General features: G+C 47.0%; 1 protein-coding gene across 1 annotated transcript in view; it reads left to right on the forward strand.

Annotated features, from left to right (window-relative positions):
* Window positions 1–26,542, forward strand: part of IPO5 (importin 5) — a 614,356-nt gene that overhangs the window by 209,698 nt on the left and 378,116 nt on the right. The window contains exons 11-12 of the mRNA XM_085622105.1: window positions 21,248–21,372; window positions 21,454–21,543. Of these exons, the coding sequence (XP_085478231.1) occupies window positions 21,248–21,372; window positions 21,454–21,543 (215 nt within the window). The remainder of the gene's footprint in view (window positions 1–21,247; window positions 21,373–21,453; window positions 21,544–26,542) is intronic.

Consider the following 26,542-nt stretch of genomic DNA (forward strand, 5'->3'; position numbering starts at 1 on the left):
GCTTCTGGCCCAGAGAGAGTCAGAAGCCTGTCCCTGCAGTTACCAGAGAACAGTTCCCACAGGAGTGCCCCCCAGAGAGGTTTCTTTACTTTCCTGATATCACAAGCCCTCTCAAAGGCTGTGAACCATTTGGTGATATCATCACCTTCCTCAAATTTAGGGACAATCCCTTTGGGGATTTTAAGGTCAGAAGTTTCCTCCCTATCCTTGTTTTTATTATTGCTGCCACCATTGATGGGTGCTAAACCCATCTCTCTCCTTTCCTTTTCTAGAGCCAGGAGCCTGGACTCTAGATCTATTCTTTTGGCCAGCCTCATAAGGCTGTCCTCTTCACTGGGGGGACCCCCAGTGTTGTCTCTGGGACCAGAGCCACCTGTGTGGTCTCTAGGTGCCCAGATGCTATGTCTTGAGTTGGAGGGTATGGGTGCCATCTCCTCCCTAGGGAATAGTATGGGGAGGTTGCTGTCCTCCTCCCCTGTTTCCCTTTCCTCATCTGACTGGCCATCACCATGTTCAGATGGGTGGTCTTTAGCATACTCAGCCAGGAGCTCCTGGAGCCCTTGTTTGGTTGGATGCTGACCCATTTGTAAATTTTTGAGTTTACATAAGGACCTCAATTCCTTGAAAGACAAGTGTAAGTAAGGTGTGAGGTCGAGCTCCTCCACCAGGTCCATGTTATTATTATCACTAATAGCTGGGTTTGTTTGAGACATTCTAACCTGACAGTTCTAACCCTCTACCCTGACTATAGTGACTTTTATTTTTCTAAAATTCTAATGGGACTTAAGCAAGGCCCTAGCAAGACTTTTAGTAATTTTGGAAAAACCAATCAGAATTCTAAAGGCAATTTTTAAGAGTTCTGTCGTGTGATCAGATGGTAACCAAGTAGTCCAACAAATGCAAGTTTGTATCCCACCGCTGATCCACCAATGTGAGAAAGTGGCTCTGTATATACTGGTTCGAGGCATATGAGCTGCAGATTGTACACTTAGCATAGGTCGCCATCTGGTGTTGGGCCCGGATGTTTGCAGTTTGTTTTTCTTCTTGGACCGTCTTTGGAAGTCACGAGTTTGGTGACTCCTCCTTCGGTCCGTACTGCGCATGGGCTTCGGCTCCATCCTCAGATTGTTTTTTTCCGCCATCGGGCTCGGATGTGATACTTCGTACTCCGGCTTCGAACTTCTACGGTTCCAGCCTCGACGGAAAATCCTCGATTCTTCGAGTTCCTTCATCTTCATCTCTCGAAGCGGCACTTTTTCCATCCCGTACATCGACACCGGCCTTCGGGCCCTCCGCGACTCCGGTCCCGGCCGATGGAAAGGACTCCGTTTAAAAAGTGCCCAAAATGTGGGTCTAAATTTCCCCACACCGACCTCCATCAGGTGTGTAACCTTTGCCTCTCTCCGGAACACGAGGCTCGAGACTGCCCCGCCTGCAAGTCTTTTCGATCGAAGAAAACGATCCGAGATCGAAGGGCTCGACGCACCATGGCGCACTCATCCTCGACAGCTCCACCGGACATCTTCGGAGACGACGCCGAAGCTTCGGGGCAGACACACACCGAACTGGGAGAAGACATCGTCAGCGCTTCCGAGGCCGACGACTCCGACCTGGAGGACGTAACACCAGGACAGCGGGCCGTGAGTACAATGCCCCCTCCCAGCCCCGCACCGAAAACCAAAGAGACTCCGGTTACTCCCTCGCCTGCCGGCCTGGGCAAAACCAAAACCAAAGCCTCGATCACCCCACCTTCGGGCCCGGTGTCGAAGCACTCAAAGTCTCAAGGCAGCTCGGGATCGAGCCAGCCGACGCCCGGTGCCGATAAACACCACTCGGCACCGAAGCCTGCAAAATCCAGCTCGACTCCGAAACCACCGGTGCCGAAGCCTGGACACTCGGCGCCGACCAAACACAAACAGAAATCGGTCGGCACCGACGCTCCGGCGCCGAAACAGCATTCGACGCCGAAACACACGGAGACCTCCAAAAAGCAGGGCGTACACAGAACATCGAAACCTCCGGTTCCGAAATCGCCGGTGCCGACAGACGACTCGGCGCCATTGGCTCTGTTTACACCAGACCCTTTACAAAAGACTTTGTCCAGAGATCCAAAGACTGGCCTTTTGACTGTGATTACTAAGAAGCGTCGCCTTGAGGCTCCGGCTCCTCCTCCTCCACCCAAAAAGAGGGACTCAGCTACTTCTCCCCTTAGAGTACCCTCCCCACTGCCACCCCCCCTCCCACCACCACCCCCTCCACCTTTACCTCACTACGATCCGGCCCCATCCCCAGACCCGGATGACGGGGACCCGGACAATGACCCAGGGGACGCCCCAATGGATCCCACTCCACCAGGGACCCCAGATCCATGGGAGGATTATAATAACCCTGATGTACCCAATGTACCTCAAGACGACCTATACCCATCAAGGCCGTCTCCTCCAGAGGACTCTTTAGGGTTTCACCATTTAGTGCAGAGAGCAGCACACTACCATGGGGTGGACATGCACACGGAACCAGTGGAAGAAGACTTCCTACTGGATACATTTGATTTACAAGATCGTTCCACTGCTATTTTACCCATGCTTAAGGGTGTCACCAAGCACGCTACAGAGGTATTCAAAGACCCTGTCAGAGCCAGAGTACTAAACCCTATAATAGAGAAGAAGTACAAGGCGGCACCCACAGACCCTGCATACATCAAGGGCCCTGCTCCTCTAGATTCCCTAGTTGTCTCCACAGCTAGAAAGCGGGCTAACTCCCAATCCTCAGGAGATGCCCCACCACCAGACAAGGAATCTAAACTTCTGGACGCGTCTGGTAAACGCACCGCCTACCAGGCTGCAAACATGTGGCGCATTGCAAATACACAAGCACTGCTTGCGCGATATGATAGAGCACACTATGATGAATTAGAGGCTCTTATGCAGCACCTTCCAGAGAAATACAAACGCCAAGCTCATGACCTGATACAGGAGGGCAAACTAATCACAAACACCTCCATTAAGTGTGCCCTCGATGCAGCAGACACTGCTTCTAGAGCCATAAACACCAGTGTCCTGCTTCGCCGCCATGCCTGGCTCAGGATATCAGGGTTCAAGCCTGAGGTCCAGACATCAATACTTAATCACACCTTTGACCAGCAAACACTCTTTGGCCCAAAGGTAGACGAAGCGCTCGAAAAAATGAAGAAAGATACAGACACAGCGAAGTCTATGGGAGCGCTCCAGACCCAAGCCTCTAAGCGTTCCTTTCGACGCTCGTCCTTTCGTGGCACAGGTAGAGGCTCCTCCACCGATAATGCCTCTACCTCCTACAAATCCCCTCCTCAAAATACCTTTTCAAAGGGCAACCAAAGAGGTGGTTACAGAGGCAACAACAATAAGGGCAGGGGCAAAACCAACAATACCCGTTCTGCCACCCCACCCGCACAATGACTCCCCTTCGCTCCCCCCAGACCATTCCACTCCGGTCGGGGGCAGACTACAAGATTTTATCCACGTATGGGAGTCCATAACATCGGACAAATGGGTGACCCAAATCATTCGGTCAGGGTACTGCCTCGAGCTAACATCTACCCCACCCAATATCCCACCAAGGCACCGTCCAATGTCCCAAGAGCATTCCACACTGCTCAAACAAGAGGTACTCTCGCTCCTCCAGAAACACGCCATAGAGCAGGTACCCGGCAATCAACGAAATCTAGGGGTCTACTCCCTATATTTCTTAATCCCAAAGAAAGACGAGACCCTCAGACCCATTCTGGATCTCCGGCCTCTAAATGCCTACATACATTCAGACCACTTTCACATGGTCACCTTACAACAAATCCTCCCACTCCTCTGCCAGGGAGACTTTCTCACAACACTGGATCTGAAAGACGCGTACTTTCACATTCCAATACACCCCTCTCACAGAAAATACCTCAGGTTCGTGGTGGACGGGCAACATTACCAATTCAAGGTTCTCCCCTTCGGGGTCACCACTGCACCACGGGTGTTTACCAAATGCCTAGCAGTAGTAGCAGCACACCTCAGACGTCAACATGTTCACGTCTTCCCTTACTTAGACGACTGGCTCATAAAAGCCGCGTCCTACCACCAATGCGTGCAACATACAAACAGCACCATCCAACTGCTTCATCAGCTAGGCTTCACGGTGAACTACCAAAAGTCCCACCTCATACCATCTCACACAAAGCAATATCTCGGGGCCACCATAGACACCTCAAAAGGTATTGCCTATCCAAACTCAGCCAGAATCACAAGCATTCTAGCCTTACGCAAAATATTCCTTCCTCAACACTCTCTACCAGCAAGAGTGTTTATGAAGCTCATAGGGATGATGGCGTCTTGCATCTTCATAGTGCCCCATGCAAGACTCCACATGCGTCCACTTCAGGAGTGCCTAGCACAACAGTGGAACCAGGCCCAGGGTCAGCTGACGGATCTGGTGTTGGTGGACGGCCGCACACATCACTCTCTGCAGTGGTGGAACACCACAAACCTTTCCAAGGGACGGCCGTTCCTGGACCCGGTTCCCCAAGTGACTCTAACAGCGGACGCATCGCTCTCCGGCTGGGGAGCGCACCTCTTACACCTCACAATGCAAGGTCTATGGACGCCACAGCAAAAAACGCTCCACATCAACCATCTGGAGCTTTTGGCGATCTTTCTAGCCCTAAAATCTTTCCAAAAGCAGATTTCAGGCAAAGCAGTCCTCATTCGCACAGACAACATGACTGCGATGTATTATATACAGAAACAGGGGGGGACACACTCTCCCCAGCTCTCCCGCTTAGCCCAGAGCATATGGAGATGGGCAATTCCCCAAAACATTTTTCTCCTGGCACAACATGTTCCAGGCGTACAAAACACCATAGCAGATCTGCTCAGCAGACAGACTCAACAACTACACGAATGGGAACTGCATCCACAAGTTCTTCACCCATTCTTCCGACAGTGGGGGCATCCTCAAATAGACCTCTTCGCCACCCACGAAAACAAAAAATGCCCAAGCTTCGCCGCCAGATACCCACACCCATTGTCCAAGGGCAATGCGATATGGATGAACTGGTCAGGCAGATTTGCATACGCCTTTCCACCTCTCCCACTAATTCCATTAGTGGTCAGGAAACTACAACAGCACTCCCTCACACTCATTCTGGTAGCTCCGACGTGGGCCAGACAGCCGTGGTACACCACGCTACTACAACTATCAGTGGTACCACATCAAAAACTGCACCTTTCCCCATGCCTCCTAACCCAGAACCATGGAGAAATCAGGCACCCGGACCCAGCTCAGCTCAACCTGGCGATCTGGCTCCTGAAATCTTAGAATTCGGGTACCTTAACCTTCCCCCTGATTGCATGAACATCATCATGGAAGCCAGACGTCCTACCACTAGAGCATGCTATGCCGCAAAGTGGAAAAGATTTGTAATGTACTGCCGTAACAATACAATCAACCCTCTAGATGCATCCATACAACACATCATATGCTATCTGCTCCATCTTCACAGGTGTAACCTGGCGTATTCATCCATACGCCTACACCTAGCAGCGATCGCTGCCTATCTACAAAACAGACAGCATTTGTCACTCTTCAGAGTGCCCGCTATTAAAGCCTTCATGGAAGGCCTCAAACGAGTAATTCCTCCCAGGGCACCACCCTCCCCTGTATGGAATCTAAATTTGGTCCTTACACGACTAATGGGTCCGCCCTTCGAACCAATGCACAAATGTGAGCTACAATTTCTCACCTGGAAAACAGCTTTCCTTGTAGCTATCACTTCCCTTAGAAGGGTTGGTGAAATACAAGCGTTCACCATACAGGAACCTTACATACAAATGCATCACAGCAAGGTCATACTTCGAACTAATCCGAAGTTCCTGCCCAAAGTCATTACCCCCTTCCACCTCAATCAATCAGTGGAATTACCTGTCTTCTTTTCGCAACCCCAATCTGTTGCGGAAAGGGCCTTACACACACTAGATGTGAAAAGAGCGTTGCTATATTACATACAAAGAACGCAACCCTTCAGGAAGACCAAACAGTTGTTCGTTTCCTTTTCTCCACCACATAAAGGCAACCCCATCTCAAAATCAGGGATAGCTAGGTGGATTGTAAAATGCATACAAATTTGCTATCAGAAGGCAAAGAGAACATTATCCGTTCCCCCTAAAGCCCACTCTACAAGAAAGTTAGGGGCTTCTATGGCTTTTCTAGGGAATATACCCTTAGATGACATATGCAAGGCAGCCACATGGTCTACACCGCACACATTCACAAAACACTACTGTGTAGATGTGCATTCCCAGCAGCAAGCTAGGGTGGGCCAGGCTGTACTAAAAACACTCTTTCAAACAGCTGCAACGGATACCGGTGGTCGCCGCTAAGGTTGGGTACTGCTATATAATCTATGCTAAGTGTACAATCTGCAGCTCATATGCCTCGAACGGAATATGCTACTTACCAGTATGCATCTGTTCTTGGCATGTAGAGCTGCAGAGTTGTACACGCCCACCCGCCTCCCCGGCTACCTGTATCCGTTCCAGTCCATCTTATTTAGATACAACACACATGGGTTTCTCACTGTTATTACTACGCTCCATCATTTCCCTGTTGGCGAAAAACAATCTGAGGATGGAGCCGAAGCCCATGCGCAGTACGGACCGAAGGAGGAGTCACCAAACTCGTGACTTCCAAAGACGGTCCAAGAAGAAAAACAAACTGCAAACATCCGGGCCCAACACCAGATGGCGACCTATGCTAAGTGTACAACTCTGCAGCTCTACATGCCAAGAACAGATGCATACTGGTAAGTAGCATATTCCTTCCCTAATAGGTACAGGGTGTACAGAGTCCACAGTCCCCCAGAGGCTGATAGAGGTCAAAGTTAGGTATGACCTTACTCTCAAAAGTGGTAGCTTGGTCGAGCAGTAAGGCAGTACCAGAGGACAGTGTAAAGCATTTATTGTACACACTCAGTCAGCAAATGGTTTCACACACTCAATAACTGAACTCTAGGCCAATGATTTGTATATATAAAATATATGCTTGTTTTATTTTTAGAACCACAAAGGGGGTAAAAATATACTTTCTCAGAATGAGAGGCTGAATATAAATACTTTTGTTTCAAGCAATAAATTTGTGTAAACAGTCACAGTTGGTTGCAATAAACAATCCTATTTCCTAAACATAACAATGCATTGAGCTCAATGGTAAATTCAGGTTATTTGTAATAAATTACTTTTCAGATTACTTTTGGAATTCCAGGTCTGGATCCTAGAACCAGCCTGGGGTCAGTATTCAGAATCAAGTGATGAAAGTCGACTTAATAACTGTAATGATTTTTAAATAATATTTAGCTATTTCAAAAGTTAGCACTTAGAAAATATTTCACAGAAAACATTCAATGGATCTCTATGGCAAGAAATTCAAATTGCAGGTAGAGTACTTTATCGTTACTTTAGTAATCCAGGACTGGGTGCCTAGGCCCAGGACTGGGGTCCTTATCAAAAACAGGTAAGTAATTTTGTTTGCAGAAATGGTACGATTTTAAAAGAATATTTCAAATTTGCAAAAATAGACACTTAGAAGAAATTTCACAGAAAAGCAGACAATGGTTTCCTATGGGAGAAAAATGAGTTAGAGGTAAGTATAGTTGTGAGTACTTTTCAGGGTCAGGGCTAGGCACCAAGATCCAGCACTGGGAGCTCACCCAGGAACAGGTGAGTAAATTCGTTTTTGTCACTTGGCTGATTTTTGGTGAATTTTTACAGTTTTGAAAAGTTCACACTTAGAAGATTTTTGAAGAAAAAGCCAGTCAATGTTACCCTATGAGGAAAATGAAGTTAGCGGTTTAAGGGTAAGTACTCGACTGGCAGAGTTGAAATTCCGGGCATAGACTCAGGGGTCCCCCAGTGTCAGGTAGGTACAGTTGGTTCACCCTCAGCGGTTTCAGGACGGCCGGGTGCAGAGTGAGTTAGGCCCAATGTTATCCTATGAGGGATAGGGGGGCCTTAGTTGGTGGCTGCTGTCTGGCAAGCCACGCGTCTGTGGGAGCTGGGCTCCTGGTCACTTACTCAGGGCAAGTGGGGAAGTAAGTTAGTGTAGAGAGTGCACTGCCAGGGCCACTCGGGCGGCTGGGTGCAGGGTGCTTTTGAGCCTTCGGGCGCTCAATGGAAATCAATGGGAATGTTCCGGTTTGGAAGAAGGCTGCAGGCTCGGGGACGAGGATGTTTCTGGTGCCACCACCACTTCGAGGGGTAAGTTGGGTAGTTGTAGGTTAGGTGGGTACCCCGGGATTGGGCACAGGGGGCCGCAGGGCGCCGGGTGCAGGGGTGCCTTTTGACGTCGGGAATCTTACCCTCTGGTTGATCGCGGCTGGGGTGGCACTCGGTTCTGAGGCTGCAGGCTTCGTCCAGGATGTCGAGGGGGGTCCTTGGGTGCCGGACTCGGGGTCACAGTCGCCGTGGGGTCGTCCTCAGGGTCTTTGTCCACTCCGGCACTGGCCAGGCTTGGCTGGTGCAGAGTGTGTTGGGTCCGCGGTTCCGGGCTGCTGCCAGGAGTTAGGAATAGGTTTCTCGAGTAGAGCCTCTACTCATGGGAGTCCCAGGGAATCAGAGGTCAAAGGTAGCCAGGTCCTCCGGGGCTTTTGAGGTTGCTGGCCACAAGAGATGCCGCGCTGGAGCAGGAGCAGGTTCGAGGGTCGACAGGCCGGTAGGGCTGGGGCCAAAGCAGTTGGTGTCTTCCTCTTTTTAGCAGCTGCAGGGCAGGTCTTTTTTCTTCTTGCTCTTCTTGTAGGTTTCTATCTGGAATCTAGGGAAGGAAGGTTCAGGGGGCCCCTAAATACTAGATTTAGGGGCGTTACAGGTAGGTGAAGGCCAGGGACCAATGGGTCCTTGTCCTGGGGTGGGTACACCCCCTATCCTGCCTCTCTCCTGTGGGAGGAGGGCAGTAGCCTAATCCTGATAGGGTAGGGCCTCCCATCTTCAAGATGGCGAGAGCCCGGAGATGTGCTTCACCTCGCCTCCCCCACCTGAGGGGTGGGGTGGGCAGGCTGGCACATCCCCTGTCCTTGTATGGGGTTTCCGGCCAAGCTTCCTGCCAGAGTGGGGGGTTGCAGTGGCCTGGGGAAACTCCAACTGGCGGCATGCCTTTGAAGCTTCCCTTTGCTCATCCTGGGGGAGGAGATTTCTCACCTCACCCAGGATGTGCATTGTTGCAGGCCCGGGAGAGCAGGGGCTCTCCCACCCAGGGGTCCAGCAACGTGTCTGCTGTGTGGCAGCCTGGGCAGCCTCAGAGCAGACGTGGATTGTAGGTTAGCTGTAAGGGGGCATCTCTAAGATGCCCTCTGGGGTGCTTAGTACATTAAATCCCACACTGGCATCAGTGTGGGTTTAATGTGCTGAGAAGTTTGATACCAAACTTCCCAGTCTTCAGTGTTGCCATTATGGTGCTGTGGAGTTCGTGTTTGACGAGCTCTCAGCACCATGTACTTGTAAAAGGCAGCACTGTACTTACAGTGCCCAGGAAGGGACCTGGGTACTGTAGGGGCACAGGGCTCCTGCTCCTGTGCCCACACCATAGGCATAAGGCACCCAGCCAGAGGGGTGGCTGACATATGCCTTGGCAGTATAGGTAATGGGCATGGCACACAGAGATGTGTGCCATGTCGACTCTTTGTTTTGTCCTGCACCCAGACACTCAGCCTGCAGAGGCAGTGTGTGTGTGTAAGGGTACAGGGCCTCTAAGGGTGGCACAAGGAGTGCTGCAGCCCTTAGAGGCCTTCCCTGGTCACAAGGCCCTGGGTACCTAGGGTACCATTTACCAGGGGCTGACATGTGGCCAGGGTTTGCCAATTGGGAGTTTGTGTGTTTTAAGGATGGAACATAGGCCCTGGGCACCTGATTGGCAGGAGCCCAGGGCACAACAAGGAAAAGTGCATCAGCTATTAGGCAAAAAAAAAGGGGGGGGTTACTGCAACAGAAACCCACTTTCTCACACCTTGTTGTTTACAATAGTTGCATGTCCCTTTAACTGGACCTGTTGAATCACCCTTTTGATGACCATCGGCTGGAACTGACTGAGCAACAAGCATTTTCATTTTCGTATCTTTCATACGTCTTTGTTCATGTTCTTGTTCTTCTCTAATTCTATTGTGGTGATATTGTAACATCTGTAACATCTGTGACGGGGTGTTACCTTGCCAGGTACTCTCAAATTTCAATACTCTATTCTTGACTTGCGGCAGAGAATTTTCAACTAATTTTGTCTCAAACAGATGTGGATATGACTCGCTACTTGCTTTTATGCCACTGTTTATACCAAAACATTTTTCAAATCGGGAATAGAAATCACTAGTGTCTTCATCTTGCTTTTGTTTACAGGCTGAGATTGCACCCCAGTCCTCTTTTTTCGTAGTTAATAAACGTGGCAATACCTGCACTAGTAATCCTGGTAGTGCTGTAGTCTTTTCCCCAAGCCCTGCTCCTGCAGCTCGGGCCTTCTCTTCGTTTTCTAATGCTGTCCAATCTATCTTTTGGTCTCCCACCTCCCATTCCTTTTCTTTGAGTTTCTCGTAAACACACAGGCATTAATACTTTCAGTATTTTCATAATGTCGGGGTAGGTATACTCTCCCATGAGTAACATGTCTTTTATCTCACGGTGGAAACCTGCTGGATCCTTGTCATGGCTGGGTACTACTTTCTTCATTTCCAATAATTCAATTTTAGTTATAGGCGTGTACACAAACACGCGTGTAAAGTTATTACCTTCACCTCTGATTGGGTGTACTTCGCGTAACGGATTCTGTCTATCTATGTGATACATTTTTCTTCCCATAGTGGGAACTGGAACGTGTTCTGGGCACACGAAAGCTATATACTGGTTTCGAAATTCTAGAATTTCTTTAATTAAATCAGTACCTGACCCTCTCCATTTATTCGTGAGTAGTTCTGTCAATATGTCAGGTAAGGGTCCTGGATCGGAGTGTTGGCTTTTATATAATATAAGGAGGTGTTGAATCATGTATATACTAGCTAACCGCTGTTCGTCTGGGGCAAGATTCAGAAACGTGTGTGCTAGTGCATCATCACTGTATTTGCTGGGACTGTCAGCCCATTGTACTGCTGACCTGGCTAATTCTTGTTTGTCCATGGAATCGAGCATATGGTACCCCCTTCGATCTCGGAGTAATTTATTAGCGGCTTGGAATAGGTGTTCAGGGGACCTTGTATTTAACATAGGGGTTTGAAAATGTCTATTACATTCTGGACGTATCGGATCATTAAAGCCTCTAGTATTATTATGGGGTCTTCCTCTACCTACGTAAGCTATCGTTTCTAATTGTTCTGATTCTTGCTCCTCCTCTTCCTCTGATTCAATTCTGTCTGCTTCTCGTCTTTCTTTATGTATTCGTTCTACTTCCTTGCGGATCTTTCGATACATGGCGATTATACATGCCTGTTTATCATGTTTCTCGTCTGATATGTTCTGACCCCATTTGGCAAGTTTTTGTATGGTATCATGATCTGCCCCAGGCCTGTCTTGGTTCCTAATCACGCAATTTATGAAAAAACGTAGTAGTTGTCTTTGTACATCCACTTTCTGGTATTCCATAGCTTCGTTAATACTTTCTGGACCTCGCCCTGTTTGGACAAAGTGATATATATTGTCTAGGTGTTCAACCATTCCTGGTATCGTCATTAAATACAATGTAGCTCGTCGTATACGCAGTGATGATATTAGCAATCTGTCCTGTTTACCTGGCACTGGATCGTATCTACAATCCACAAGATGTTCTTTAAACATGTCGGATGTCGCTAGTTGGGGTGTACGTTGGAGTGCTAAATCTCTAAGGGTCTGTTTATTTCGCGGCGGTGTGGCAAATATGTCAGTCGTACCTCCTGTAGCACCATCTGAGGTGCTGGGCAAGAAAGGATTCGTTGGACGTAAGATAGAAATTGTAGATGCGGGAAAAACAGTAGAAACGGACGGACCTGTTGGAACTTGTGTAGGAGTTTGTTGTTGCGGGGATACAGACGGATGCTCTTGATGTTGAACACCATCGGCATGCGGTGTGTGTGGTATGGTATTAGCATACTCGGGAGCTACGTCATCTAAATAGGAGGAAAGGAAAACGTCCTTTGCTGTTTTAGGATGCGTTTTGGGATGCGCTTTTATCGGGAGCAATGGGGGAGTCAAGTCTTTTGGTATTTCCGGGGTAGCCTTAGGTAACCCTTCGGCCAGAAGAGGATACATACCATTCATAAGAGTGTTTTGTTGTCTATCTACTTGTTCTGATTTTACTCGGGTACCTTCCTCAATTAATAGATTTTCTCGGGCTTTATTTGAATTCTCCCTACCTTTCTCTTCCTGTCTGAGCGCTTTTTCTGTACGTCTGTATGATTCTTTACGCCATAATTCAATGGCATCTTTTTGTGACTGTCTGGCTTTCTTTTTCCATAATTCTTCTTCTACTCTCATGATGCAATCTGCATCCCAGGTCCCCGCTGCGGGCCATCTCTGACTTTCTGGTAAATCCTTGGTGTAGTCCACCCATAAATCAAGAAATAATACTGCATCTAGGCCATGTTTATGATACATAAAGTACCCTGGAGTGTCCCTAGGTGGGATGGGAACAGCTTCTTCGAGTACCCCTTTTCTAGTTTTGATCTGTCTTAATTTTGAAAAGAGCGGCATTTTTAGATCTGGTTACTTAATCTTGAACACACGTAATACAATAAACACAGTAATGAACAGTCATTCACACCACAATGTATAGAACGTATTAAAACATTTAACATTTAACATTTAACGAATAATGATAACTAATAGGAAACTAGTTACTGACATAATACTGACACTAGATAATACTTATTTATATGCAAGACATACTAGATATACTGCTAAACAGTACAGATACACTGCTGGAACAGTGCAGACCGGATTTGTGTACCCAAACCCGTCTTGACCGGCACAGACTATGTGCACGTTTAAATGGCTCCCCGGCAATAGTACTCACCGGGTAGCTCGGAACGGAAGGCCTCGGAACTGAACTGAAACTGGACCGGACTGGACTCGACTGGATTCGGAACTTCGGAACCTGGTGGGCCTCTGTATACCTCGGATCTTGCTCTCTCAGCTAGGCTCTGGTCGGGATACTTCGCACTTCTCACCGCCTCGTCTGGGTGTTGATCGCAGCCTCAGTCGCCCCCGCTTGGCCGGAGGGAGATACAGGAAATCCTGCGGGTACGCGTTTTTGTCCGTTCAACTGTGGCAGGAGACCGGGCCTGCAACGCACCTCCGGCGCGTGAGATGAGAAAGTGTCCCTGTTCGGGCGCCAATTTATGTGGTAAATATTTCATTACCGGTACTATTTTTTATGCGGTAAAGTCTAGTAAGAATAACTCAGTAAATATAAGAGGCAGAATCCGTGGTATTAGAGGTTCTAAAAGGCTTTATTCCTCTACAAAGGAAATACAGTTCGAACTGCAGGCTTCAAATTCCATCACCATGAGGGTTCAGGAAGGAAGGCAATACATTATTGACAGGTAATCATTTTTATAAGAAATGCATTACAGTGAAACAGATGCAGGAGGCGTAACAGTTGATAAGATAGATAAAATATGCATACGTAACTAAAAAAGGCGGACATATAGGCGTAACTTAGAAAACGTCATTATACATGTCACAAGTGGGTGGATCCATAAGAGAATCCTGCAATGTCAGCAGAAATATTTGGCAGAGATGCGTGCGCAGCCGCATGACGTGTGATTGACGTGCAACTAGAGGGTGAAGGGGACTTGACATTTAGCTCTACATGTGGAGACAGAAGTCTGGGGGGTCATGTCAACCTAATCCCAAATCATATCTAATATCTTATGTTTAAAGAACTGTATTATCCAAAAGGAAAGGTCTCTCGGATGAAATCTATTCTACACTGACTGTTAGTGCGTGTACAAGCGTCTAAGTGTCTACATGAGATGCGAGGGGGCAGGAATCTTCCATGGTAACAGGGGCTATGAATTACTTGCATGAGGACAGCGAGGCCTGGCCCTTAGCACGGTAGCTGGAAGAATGTTTACCTAAACTACTAGACAGGAATGCATCGGATGAGGAGCGGAGCAGATAATCTTGAAGGTGAAATACAGTTTTTGGCAGGCAACAGGCTAGATCAGGCACCGTTAGCCGCGCAGGGAGTAGGACAAAGTTCATGGATACAGATGCAGGCTCAAACTGGAGCTTTCAGAGGCAGAAGACAGGAAAAGGCTTGATGGCAGAATTCAGGGCCTACTCGCCTGAATCTGTAAAATGTGGAAAGTGAACCACATAAAGTCGGTGGCCTTTCATACTTAGGAATGGAATATCTGACCCATTCATGGCGGATCTGAAAGAGGACATGTTGACGGTGGACGCACATGTATTTGCGTCTTCAAAACTGGAACTGGAGGGAACATACATGTACTTATAGCATGCACATGGAGCCGTTGGGGTCTACGATAGGGGACATAACTGATCACAAAATTCATATTTCCTCAAGACTGCAAAGTCTATGGGGGCTCTGCAATCACAGCAGTTTCGGAGTGGGTCCTTTCGTCGCTCTAGCAACAGAGGACCATCTAAAAACCAGAACTCCCAACAGTCGCAGTACACTAAAGGAGGTTCACAGACCACCTATAATAAGAATACTAGAGGTGGATACCGTGGAAACAACGTCAAAGGCAGAGGCCGAGGGAACAGCTCCAGGTCCTCCGCCACCAACAAACAGTGACGCCTTGTCACTGCCCCCCGACCACGTAACACCGGTCGGGGGGAGACTCCAGGAGTTCCTACCGGTCTGGAAGTCCATCACTACAGACAGGTGGGTGAGAGACATTGTCCAGTACGGTTATTGTCTGGAGCTCACATCCACTCCACCAAACATACCACCAAGACACCGTCCTATGTCCGCAGAGCACTTGCATTTATTCCACCAGGAAGTTCTCAGTATGCTCCAAAAAGGAGCCATAGAACTCGTGCCAGCAGAAGAACAGGGATCAGGCGTGTACTCACTGTATTTTCTGATCCCCAAAAAGGACGGGTCTCTCAGACCCATACTGGATTTACGACCTCTAAACCGTTACATTCTGTCAGAGCATTTTCACATGCTCACCTTGCAACAAGTGCTGCCGTTGCTCAAACAGGGAGACTTTCTCGCAACACTAGATCTCAAAGATGCGTATTTCTATATACCCATACACCCATCACACAGTAAGTATCTCAGGTTCACTGTTCTCAATCAACATTACCAGTTCAAAGTCCTCCCTTTCGGAGTAACAACGGCACCCAGAGTGTTCACCAAGTGCCTGGCAACAGTGGCGGCGCACTTAAGGAGACAGCACATACATGTCTATCCTTATCTGGACGACTGGCTTATCCAGGGAAAGTCGGCCCAGCAGTGTGCCAACCACGTAACCCACACCATTCACCTTCTTCACAGCCTTGGCTTCTCCCTGAATTATCCAAAGTCCCACCTTCAACCCACCCACGTACAGCAGTACCTAGGCGCGACCATAGACACTCTGGCAGCCAAGACACAGCCCAATTCAGTACGGATCAACAGCATGCAGTTGCTCATAAAAAAATGTAAACTTCAACACTCACTACCGGCACGAGTGTTTATGAAGTTGATAGGCATAGTTCTGCACGCGAGGTTACATATGCGCCCGCTTCAGGAGTGCTTGGCACGTCAGTGGAATCAGGCTCACGGACAATTGAAGGACCTAGTGTTGGTGAGCGGTCGGGCATACAACTCTGCATTGGTGGAATCCACAAAACCTTTGCAATTGCCGACCATTCCAAGAGCCTGTCCAACAAATCATACTGACGGCGGACGCGTCTCTCCAGGGATGGGGAGCTCATGTACTCAATTACACAGTGCAGGGACTATGGGCGACACAGCAAAGGAGGATGCACATCAACCTTCTGGAACTCATGGCAATCTTCCTTGCAATGAAGGCATTCAAAGTACACTTGTGCAACAAAGTCGTGTTGATCCGGACGGACATGACCGCCATGTACTACATACAAAAGCAGGGAGGGACACACTCCCCACAGTTGTCTCATCTGGCTCAGAGCATGTGGAAGTGGGCCATTCAGAGGAACATCTTTCTCATAGCGGAACACCTCCCGGGCAAGGACAACCAGATGGCGGATCTGCTCAGCAGACACAGCCACCAAATACATGGGTGGGAGATGCATCCATCAGTACTCCAACCGTACTTCCAACGGTGGGGTCATCCAGAGATAGACCTATTCGCCACAAGGGAAAACGAAAATGCCAAAACTTTGCCGCCAGGTTCCCACATCCACAGTCGCAGGGCAATGCAATATGGATGAACTGGTCAGGCAGATTTGCGTACGCTTTTCCCCCAGCACCATTAATACCGCTGGTGGCACGCAAACTGACGCAACACTCCATGACGCTCATCCTGGTTGCTCCAACGTGGGCACGCCAACCATGGTACACCACGTTTCTGGAACTCTCCGTGGTACCGCATCAACGACTACGGATAACACCCACGCTTTTAATGCAGAGCCATGGCGAGATTCAGCACCCAGATCCGCAACAGCTGAACCTGGCGATCTGGCTCCTGAGATCTTAGAATTTGGCTACCTAAACTTGCCTCCAGAATGTATGAATATCATCAAGGAGGCATGGAGACCCACTACCAGAACCTGCTACGCGGTTAAGTGGAAAAGATTTGTCATTTATTGTAAAAATAATGACATCAATCCGCTGGATGCATCGACGCAAAACATTATCTGTTATCTATTACACTTATACCGATGCAATCTAGCATACTATTCCATCTGTATACATTTAACCGCCCTGGCAGCTTACCTTCAGAACAGGCAGCACCTCTCACTGTTCAAAGTGCCTGCCATCAGAGCTTTCTTGGAGGGACTCAAATATGTGATTCCTCCAAGACACCCTCCTTCACCAGTCTGGAACCTAAATGTGGTCCTCACCAGACTGATGGGACCACCTTTTGAACCTCTACACTCTTGTGAGATTCAATTTCTAACATGGAAAGTAGCTTTCCTAGTTGCCATTACTTCCCTAAGAAGAGTTAGTGAACTTCAAGCACTAACCATTCAAAAGCCATTTATACAGATTCATGCCAACAGGGTCGTATTGCGCACCAACCCTACTTTCATGCCCAAGGTAATTTCGCAGTTCCATATGAACCAATCCATAGAACTACCAGTGTTTTATCCTAATCCTGAGAATGTAGCAGAGAGAATGCTCCACACACTTGATATCAAAAGAGCTCTCCTGTACTATATTAACAGAACACAAAATTTCAGGAAAACAAAACAACTGTTTGTTGCCTTTGCTCCACAGCACAAAGGCAACCCCATTTCCAAAGTAGGAATAGCTAGGTGGATCGTTAAGTGTATACAGATTTGCTATGAAAAAGCTAAGCGCACACTAACAATTCCTCCAAGAGCCCACTCCACACGAAAGTTAGGGGCCTCCATGGCTTTCCTGGGAAATATTCCTTTAGAGGAGATATGTAGAGCAGCCACATGGTCCACTATACATACATTTACCAAGCACTACTGTGTAGATGTACACAAGACAGCAGGCAGCTGTAGGGCAGGCTGTTCTCAAAACTCTTTTTCAGACTGCTGCAGCTGGCACGGGAAGCCGCCGCTAAATGGAGGGACTGCTATATAATCTATGCACAGATATGAATTCAGCAGCCCACATGCCTCGAACCGAATATGCTACTTACCAGTATGCATCTGTTCTTGGCATGTAGGGCTGCTGACATTCATATCGCCCACCCTCCTCCCCGGCGCCTGTAGCAGCTGTAGCATTCAGTAATTACTAGTTAGCATGGTCATCATTCACTGTATTACACCATCTATGCCACAATGGCGAAAAACAATCTAAGGATGGAGGGGATGCCCATGCACACTAGTCCAGGGGAGGAGCCACCTATCTCGTGATACTTCGAAGACTCTTCCAGGACAACAATGTGCAATCGTCCGGACCCAACACTAGGCGGCGATCTATGCACAGATCTGAATGTCAGCAGCCCTACATGCCAAGAACAGATGCATACTGGTAAGTAGCATATTCGATTTTTTAATTATTTTATTTTTTTATTTTGTCTCAACCTTTGAGACCTTCCTTACAATGTCTTTGCACTAATATACACAGATTGCATTCCATTGCACTGAAGGTCTTGGAGACCACACCCTGCTTTGCCTGCTGGATTTATTTTTGTTTTTGTTAGTGAAAAATCATTTTAGATGCACATAATACACGCAAAATTATCTACAAGTAGCCCAGAGTGTCTGTTAAAAAATGAACACTTGTGAACCTCTGAAATACCAACTGGAGTTACAGAATCAGCATTCAGTTCTACCACTAATCTGCACCTCAACAGTTTAAAATATACACTGAAATTTGATCTGCATCTACCTGGCCTTCATTCTGTATCATGCGACGTGACTAATGGCAGTTGAGCGTTTTTGCTAACCGTTGCCAGATCAACAAAGATAATAATTGACCCAACTCTTTACAATAGAGACTAAGCAGGAAGAGTAGCCACAAAACTAAAACAAATTCTGATCTTGGGTATAGCCGTGCCTAACCTGTGAATAATAGGTTGCGTGAACACCATACTCCCTTTGTATAATACGCTTTACCAGAAATTTGAGACCATGTTCTTTTAAAGTTGCCCGTGCTGCTGACACATGGATTAAGTTCACATCCATCATACCAAAGAGGATAAACAGTCTTTTTGACAGCCCCAGTTTGCAGTTTATAGCCAAGCCTAAAAATCGTCTTGCAATGTTTTACTTCAAGATTTGACACTTGCATAATGAACTAAAGCAATATTATACCGAATTTCAGAATCTATACGACTCACTTTTAATTCAGTACATACATTGTTCAGTTACAATATCCTGCGACCCGTCCCAATATATACTAATAAAGCTTCGTATATCCTCCTAGTCTGGTAGAGAGGTCTCAATTCTCTAAACTGAGATGGCTCAAAGAGAAATGGACAGGTTTTCAAATTATGGAGCTCCTTGCAATGGCTTCTTGTAAGCATTTGTTTGAGGGATAGTTTCTTATTTCATAACTTCAACAAAAATGGACTGTTGGTTTAATTTTTATTTTTATTTGCATGGAAACAGGGCAAGGCTCTTTTGATGCGTTCCAATATGGGTGAAAGTGTCTCCTATCATGATTGTTTTGAATGATTTTCAAATTAAAAAAAAGTTACGAATGTGTTGGAGGATCGCAAGCATTTTCCAGATTTGCTACCCTTTATGGTTTCAGAGAGTACACCGGATTTGGAACTAGACCTCCAAATGGGCAACTTTCCTTTTCCTTACAAGCTTGTTTTGTCCAACATGACCATGTTGTCCTTCTTGCTCTTCTGATGTCTGCCTTATAAATTGAGATGTTGTAGGCTGGATGAGTTTTCTTGTCCACTTATTGAAATGCCTATCTTTTCCCTCTAGTAAAACACACTTCCCTTTTCCTGTATTTTGCAGTCTGTTGCTTAGCAACCAGCACTCTTTCTGGTTCGAACACAACCTGTTAAGACCACTTTGGATGGGATTGACCTAATGTACCTGCCTGGAAAACCCCCACAGGATGTATTTTATTTAGATTGGAGAAATATTTTTACTTCCAGCTTTTCTAGTTTGTTGTTGGCTTGTGCCTCACTTCTGTACTCTAGCGTGGAATAAATACTTGCCCCATTAAGGCAGTAGCTCCTACTTCATCAGATCTTTGTACTCTAGTGATGAGATTTTTGACCAAAGCAGGAGCCTTCTCAGTAACTCCCTTATGCCTTGGACTCTGCAGCATATTGCTGCTGTAAATAAAGTAGCAAAGGAGCTGACCCCTGTATTGAATTTACAATGGGCTGATTGGCTCAGGAACCTTTTGAGCCATGCCTCCTAGCATCCGATACCAGAGTGCATCATTTAGGGTTCAAAAGACTTATCTACACTTTCACATCTGTCCATCTGGACTGTCCCGGACATATCCCATAACCTTAAGGTGCCCGTATGTGTTGCCATCCTGCCACTGATTAACAGGTTTTTCCTTTGCAGTCTGCCTTATGATTGTGTTCTTTTGGATATGTCTCATCTTGATCCTGGAGCCATTTGAACAATCTATATTCTTAACGCTTCCATAGATAAACAATTAAAACATCCTGATTGCAACCTCACCTTAAAGCCCAGCTCTCATTGTGAACCGGGTGAGCATTTGGGTACAGTGGGTGGCCAGTCACCTGGGCGCCATTGGCAAAGTCTGATCATAACCAGTGCCTTTTGAAATAAGAGACCCTCAAGTTTTTGGTGCCCCAGGCCATTTCTTGGTCTGTGCTTGCCTACTATTGTCTCCCTTCATTAAATTCCTTGAAAGACTGATGATTCCTTTATGGATGCCATCCTGCAGAATTCAGGCTACCGGATCCTGGTTAGCTTGCTATAACTGAACATCTGCTTTGCTGGATCTGGCACCCTCAAACACCATTTCGTTTAGTGAAGGAGATGCCACAACAGATTTGGGCCAAGACACATTCTTTTCTTGTGCGAGTCTGTGGAAAGTACAATGTGGGGCTCTTGTACCTCTTCCTTGTCCATCTTAGGTGCTAGAGCTGAGGGCACACTAATCATGCATTGCTGAATACTTTATATCTTTATATCTGTTGACAGTCTGAGGAGCTAAGCAAGAGTCCCAAAGCAGTCTGACTACAGCCATTCACAGGCCTTTGTATAAAATTGATCATAGGTGACTGCGTATGAATTTTTATATTGGTCCTAATAAGTATCTTCCGTGATCTACATTTTACTGCAGCGCTTTTAATTGAGTTACAGCACTTACTAGACATAGTTTATTTGCTATTTACTGGTCTGCTGTTAATGTGTTTTTAATCCCTAGAACCGTGTCAGTCCCTGATGCTGAACTTTGGTACCCCTAAGGTCCAGTGGCTAAATAGATTAGTTTTGTTATCCAAATGGAGTAAAGTGGTATTGATTTTCCCTGGGATACAAGTAATAGGTAGGACATACTTGGCATTCTGCCCCAGGATACCAAAAGAGACCTCATGGGTAGCTTAACAAAGAGTTTGAGTTGACATATTAAAAGTATTTATTGCATTTTACCGACTGCTTAGTTGATCCATGAACCTTTTTTCACATCTGTTTACTTGCAGCTGACTGGAAGTACAGGCATGCTGGTTTAATGGCCTTGTCAGCTATCGGAGAAGGTTGCCATCAGCAAATGGAAGGAATTCTCAGCGAGATAGTAAACTTTGTCTTGCTTTTCCTACAGGATGCTGTAAGATTATCTATATTAATAATTTTCTCTCTTTCTAAAGTTTTGTGTTTATACGTAATTGATATGAAAACTGTTTTTCAGCACCCAAGAGTGAGGTATGCAGCCTGCAATGCTGTTGGACAAATGGCAACGGACTTTGCACCTGGTTTTCAAAAGAAATTCCATGAAAAGGTAAGGCACCATCCAGTGTGAATTCCTCACACTGCGAGCATTAGTTGAACAGAGTGAAAATATAGCCATGGGACAATTATAAATTAAATTATACTGTGGCCTATCCCTGTCCGTAGATGGCTGTCGATTTTGAACGGAGGAAGGAGGCACATTTAAGTATGGATTTTAAGAAACTGGCCTTTCCCTTCTTTGCTCCATTCTCTTTGAACATCTTAAAATAGTGGATGTTTTGTTCATAAACAGAAAATTATCATGGTGGGATTGTGCATTTTAATTTATTTCAATAAGTTATAATATCTGTGCTGTACAGAGGTGTCTCTAATTTGAAAAAATGTACCATACGTGTAGTACAGTTGAATTGGATAGAAACCACTTGGAAAATATGCCATAAACGAATATCTGTGACAAGACCCCTCTCACTATTTATTGTACACTGGATCTCGAATGGTACTGACTTTATTTGGGTGGGTGTGGTGTGTTTTTAGGCTTTGAGTTCTTTGGAGACTTGATTATTGGAAATGGCTGATAAGGCTTCAGTCCCCTAGTTGTCCAGCCTGATATGAAAAGTTGTATCAGTACATGTACGTCACCCAGAGGTGCGTCTTCCTATACTTATCAAAGACAAATCCTTGCTGGGGGAAAGTCCCTGTGAAAAACGGACCTGGTTGGATCAGAAATTTACAGTTTAACAGTGTGCAGCCCCACAAGGTATTGGCTATATCCAGCTTGGGAGAACCGCAAAAGAAATGTTGGCGGCTTTGTGACCACTGAACTATCTTGCACCTTGATTTCTCCAGTATTGGGGTGTCTTTCATAGATTCACATGCTTGAATATTCCCCGTCGTCGGAGTGGGAGTCCCACGGTAAATAATATAGCAATATATATAGCCATAATATACATATATATACATATACATAAGTAATCCTATAAAAACAGAGATATAAGTAAGTAATAACATCAAGAATGTCCCTATATGAAATTTCCATAGAGATACATGGAAAGAGAATAAAGACATTCGTAGTCTATCTCTGTCATTATGTTAGTCCAAACTACGGCCAATCAGGCGCCAGCTCCTCTCTAGAACCTTCTCCTCAGAGCTTCTCACCTCAGATTTTCTACCGCACGTCGTGTGACAGGGAGTCTCCCTGAGCTCTGCTCAGTTTTTTCAGTCAGAATGTCTTCCAGTAAGAAATCTTTGTTTAGACCATGTTCTTCATGTGGAAAGCTGCGTCTATTTTCTGAGGACCCACACAGTAAGTGTATTTACTGTTTGTACCCAGACCATGAGGTGGCAAAATGTAAAATTTGTAGAACCTTTTCTACAAAGACTTTAAAGGATAGAGAAGGCCGCCTGTTAATATGGCTACAGAGACTGAAGGATAAGGACAACCCAGTTTCTGATGTGGAAAGTATGTATTCTGGCCGTTCTCAACCAGCCTCTAAGCGCAGTAGTGTGCAGGAGTTACCATCTCCTTTCCTCAAGAAAAAGAAGCTTTCTTTGACTCTGACAGCTACCACTTCTGCTGTCGCACCTACTGTTTTGTCACCTAAGAGACACAGTTCTCAGGCTGAAGAGGCGTCTACTTCACAGTCCTCAGGAAAAAGACTGTCCGCCTCGTCGACGATGCTGCCGACGACGAGATCGGCGATATCTGGCTCGTCAACGGTGACTATGACGACGGCATCAGCTGCTTCGTCGTCGACGAGCGTTCTGTCGACGTTATCCTCGTCGACGGGGACCATCACTAGTACAAGGGCTGTGACTTCAATTTTGCCCATTACATCGTCGACGACGAAGGCAAAGGTACCGTCGACGCTACCTGTGTCGTCGACGAAGGCGTCGTCGAACTCGTCGACGCCCACTCCGTCGTCGAAGAAGAAAAAGATTCCGTCGACGGGATCGTCGACTGCGACTTTGTCGACCAAGACCTCGACGACGACAAGTCCGTCGACGGCGGCTCCGTCGACGACGATTCCGACGACGATTCCGTCGACGACGGTTCCGTCGACGTCGATTTCAAAGGCGCAAGGTTCACCGACGCATATTCCGTCGACAATCGTTCCATTTACGACAGCTCCGTCGACGAAGCCTTCTCCGAAGACATCCACAGTGTCTACCATACAGCAGTCAACGGCAGGTTCTTTCATAAGGATAAGGTTGAAAAAAGTAGCGTCTGCCCAAGAGTCAAGGAGGGAACAGCTACCTCACGCATCTTCAGCATCGCTTTCAGAGGTGCAGCCTCCATCGCCTTTATTTGCTACGGATTCTGATCAGGAGTCCGAGGGTCTGCCGGAGTCCTTTGGAACGGCGCAAAGCCCATCCGACCTCATAATTAAATGCCAGGACAGCAGTGAGGATGAAGATCCAGTGTACATACAGCAGGTGCCTGCGAAACAGCCAAAGGCGACTCTTCCTTTGTCGCTTATAACTAATCTCCAACGCATGTTGGATGACTATAATCAACGCTTTCCGCTGCCTCCACAAAGTTCTGAGGTCCCGTCAACTCCTGTGGTTCCAACTATACCACCGATACCAATAGAGAATCCTGTACCTCTGCTGCCGTCTGCACCACCAAGACAGGTCCCAGAGAGGTGGTTGCCTCAATATCAGCTTCCGCAGGAAGAAACAGAAGGTGAACTCCCAGATGATGATGGGGATGTGGATGACTATGATGAGGATATGGCGGAGTGGGACAATTACCAAGTACAGACACCATCCCCCTCTCAGATAGTCACAGGGGATTCACCTCCAGTGGACATAGCAAATTTCCATCAATTAATGGAGAGGGCGGCGCAACGTTTTAAACTAACAACTGAGCGCAGAGAGGAAGATTGTTTCCTCTATGATTTCAAAAGTCACTCGTTTAAACAGACTCATGCTATTCCTATTGTGGAATTTATTTGGGAGGAAGGCAAGAAGTTGATGCAAGCACCGAATACCTTGCCGGCACAGGTGCCTCGATTAGAGAAAAAATATAAGGCACCAATAGGAACCCCAGCATGCCTCACGGGACAGGCTAAACCTGAATCCGTCGTTACGCAGGCAGCGCAACGTAAGGCAAAGAATCTGACGTCGACTGTCACCGCACCACCGGACCGTGACGGACGTCGAATGGATGCCATAGGGCGTAAGTTCTCTTCAATGGCCTCTACTGTGGTAAGAGCAGCTAATGCCTTGGCCATATTGGGTTGCTATGACCGACAAGTGTGGGCTGACATTTCAGAAGTACTGCAACAGTTACCGGAGCCTTCTAAGGGGGAAGCAATGAAGTTGGTTCAAGAAGGAGAAGCAGCATCGACGGAGATAATTGATTGTGCAGTAGACATCGCCTGCACGGGATTCCGTCAGCTTGCCGGAGCGGCTGTTCTGCGCAGGCAAGGATGGTTAAAATCGACATCCTTTCGTCAGGAAGTACAATCCATGATTCTTAACCTGGCTTATGACGGCGAAGCGTTGTTTGGAACTCATGTTGATGAGGCACTTCAATCCATAAAGAAGGACACAGACAGCTAGATCTTTAGGAAACCTTCAATTTCAAAGGCAGAATTTTCGTGGTGCACGCGGACGCGGCACCTCCTCCTCCTCCAATTTTCGAAGGGGTAATAATCAATACAGACCCTATAATCAAGGATCCAACCGATATTCCAATACCCAGCAACAGCAATCTTCCCGACAGCAGGCTTCTAAGTCGTATAGAGGGAAATCCTCATACAGAGGTAACGCATCTAAGGGACAGTGACTCTTTCCGGACATGCATGGTTGGAGGTCGAATCTCTGTTCTTTTCTCAATGGTCCTCCATCACAAGGGACCGTTGGGTTTTGGACATTGTGAAGAAAGGACACGCCTTAGAATTCACCAAATTCCCTCCTTCCACACCACCCTCCGGACCACCACCTGCTCACATGAAAGAACTTTTACATCAAGTTCGACTTCTACAGCAGAAGGGAGCTGTAGAAATGGTGCCAGTATCGCAAAGGGGAAAGGGTTTTTATTCCCGTTTCTTTCTGATCACAAAGAAGAACGGGGAGTGGAGGCCCATCCTCGATTTAAGGGCACTAAACAAATACCTAAAGAGCCAATCCTTTCGTATGATGACGCTAGTAGACATCTTGCGTCTACTCTCGCAGGAAGATTTCATGGCAACTATAGATCTCCAGGATGTCTATTTTCATATTCCGATATTACAAAGGCATCGAAGGTTCCTGCGTTTTCGAGTGGGTCAACACGATTACCAATTCAAGGTGTTACCGTTTGGTCTGCGCTCGGCCCCTCGTGTGTTCACGAAGGTACTAGCTCCAGTGATAGCGTTTCTGCGACTTCAGGGAGTGCAGATTTTTCCATATCTGGACGATTTTCTCCTAAAATCCCAGTCAAGCACTCACCTAGTACACATATTTCTGTTCCAGAACGTGTTTCGCTCACTAGGTCTGTCGATAAATGCAGCAAAATCCCAACCTCATCCTGCTCAACAAAGGGATTTTCTGGGAGCAACTCTGGAAACGGTATCAGCAAGAGCGTTTCTTTCCCAAGAGCGTCTGCAAAAGATACTACGGCTGGTGGTGTTAATCAGATCAAAGGAGTCAGTTTCTGTGAGATTGTTAAAATCGTTTCTGGGGATGGCGTCATCCTCCATTGCCTTAGTTCCTCATTGCAGGCTGAGAACACGTCCTATTCAGGAAGCACTGGACGTTCAGTGGCGTCAGGTCACGGGTTCGTTCCACGATATGGTACGTGTCACAGATCAAATGAGGTCAGCGCTCGCATGGTGGGCAAATCCAGCCAACCTCACAGAAGGCATGTCTTTTCTGTCGGTGCCGCCGGACAGGACAATCACGACAGACGCCTCATTAGAGGGATGGGGTGCACATTTGGAAGATGTCTCCGTAAAAGGAAGCTGGTCAGCACAGCAAAGAACTTGGCACATCAACAGGTTGGAGTTGATGGCAATTTACCTTGCTCTCAAGTCATTTCTGCCCTTGATCCAGGGAGAATCAGT

This window comes from Triturus cristatus, chromosome 8 (genome assembly GCF_964204655.1).
Source record: "Triturus cristatus chromosome 8, aTriCri1.1, whole genome shotgun sequence".
Lineage (NCBI taxonomy): Eukaryota > Metazoa > Chordata > Amphibia > Caudata > Salamandridae > Triturus > Triturus cristatus.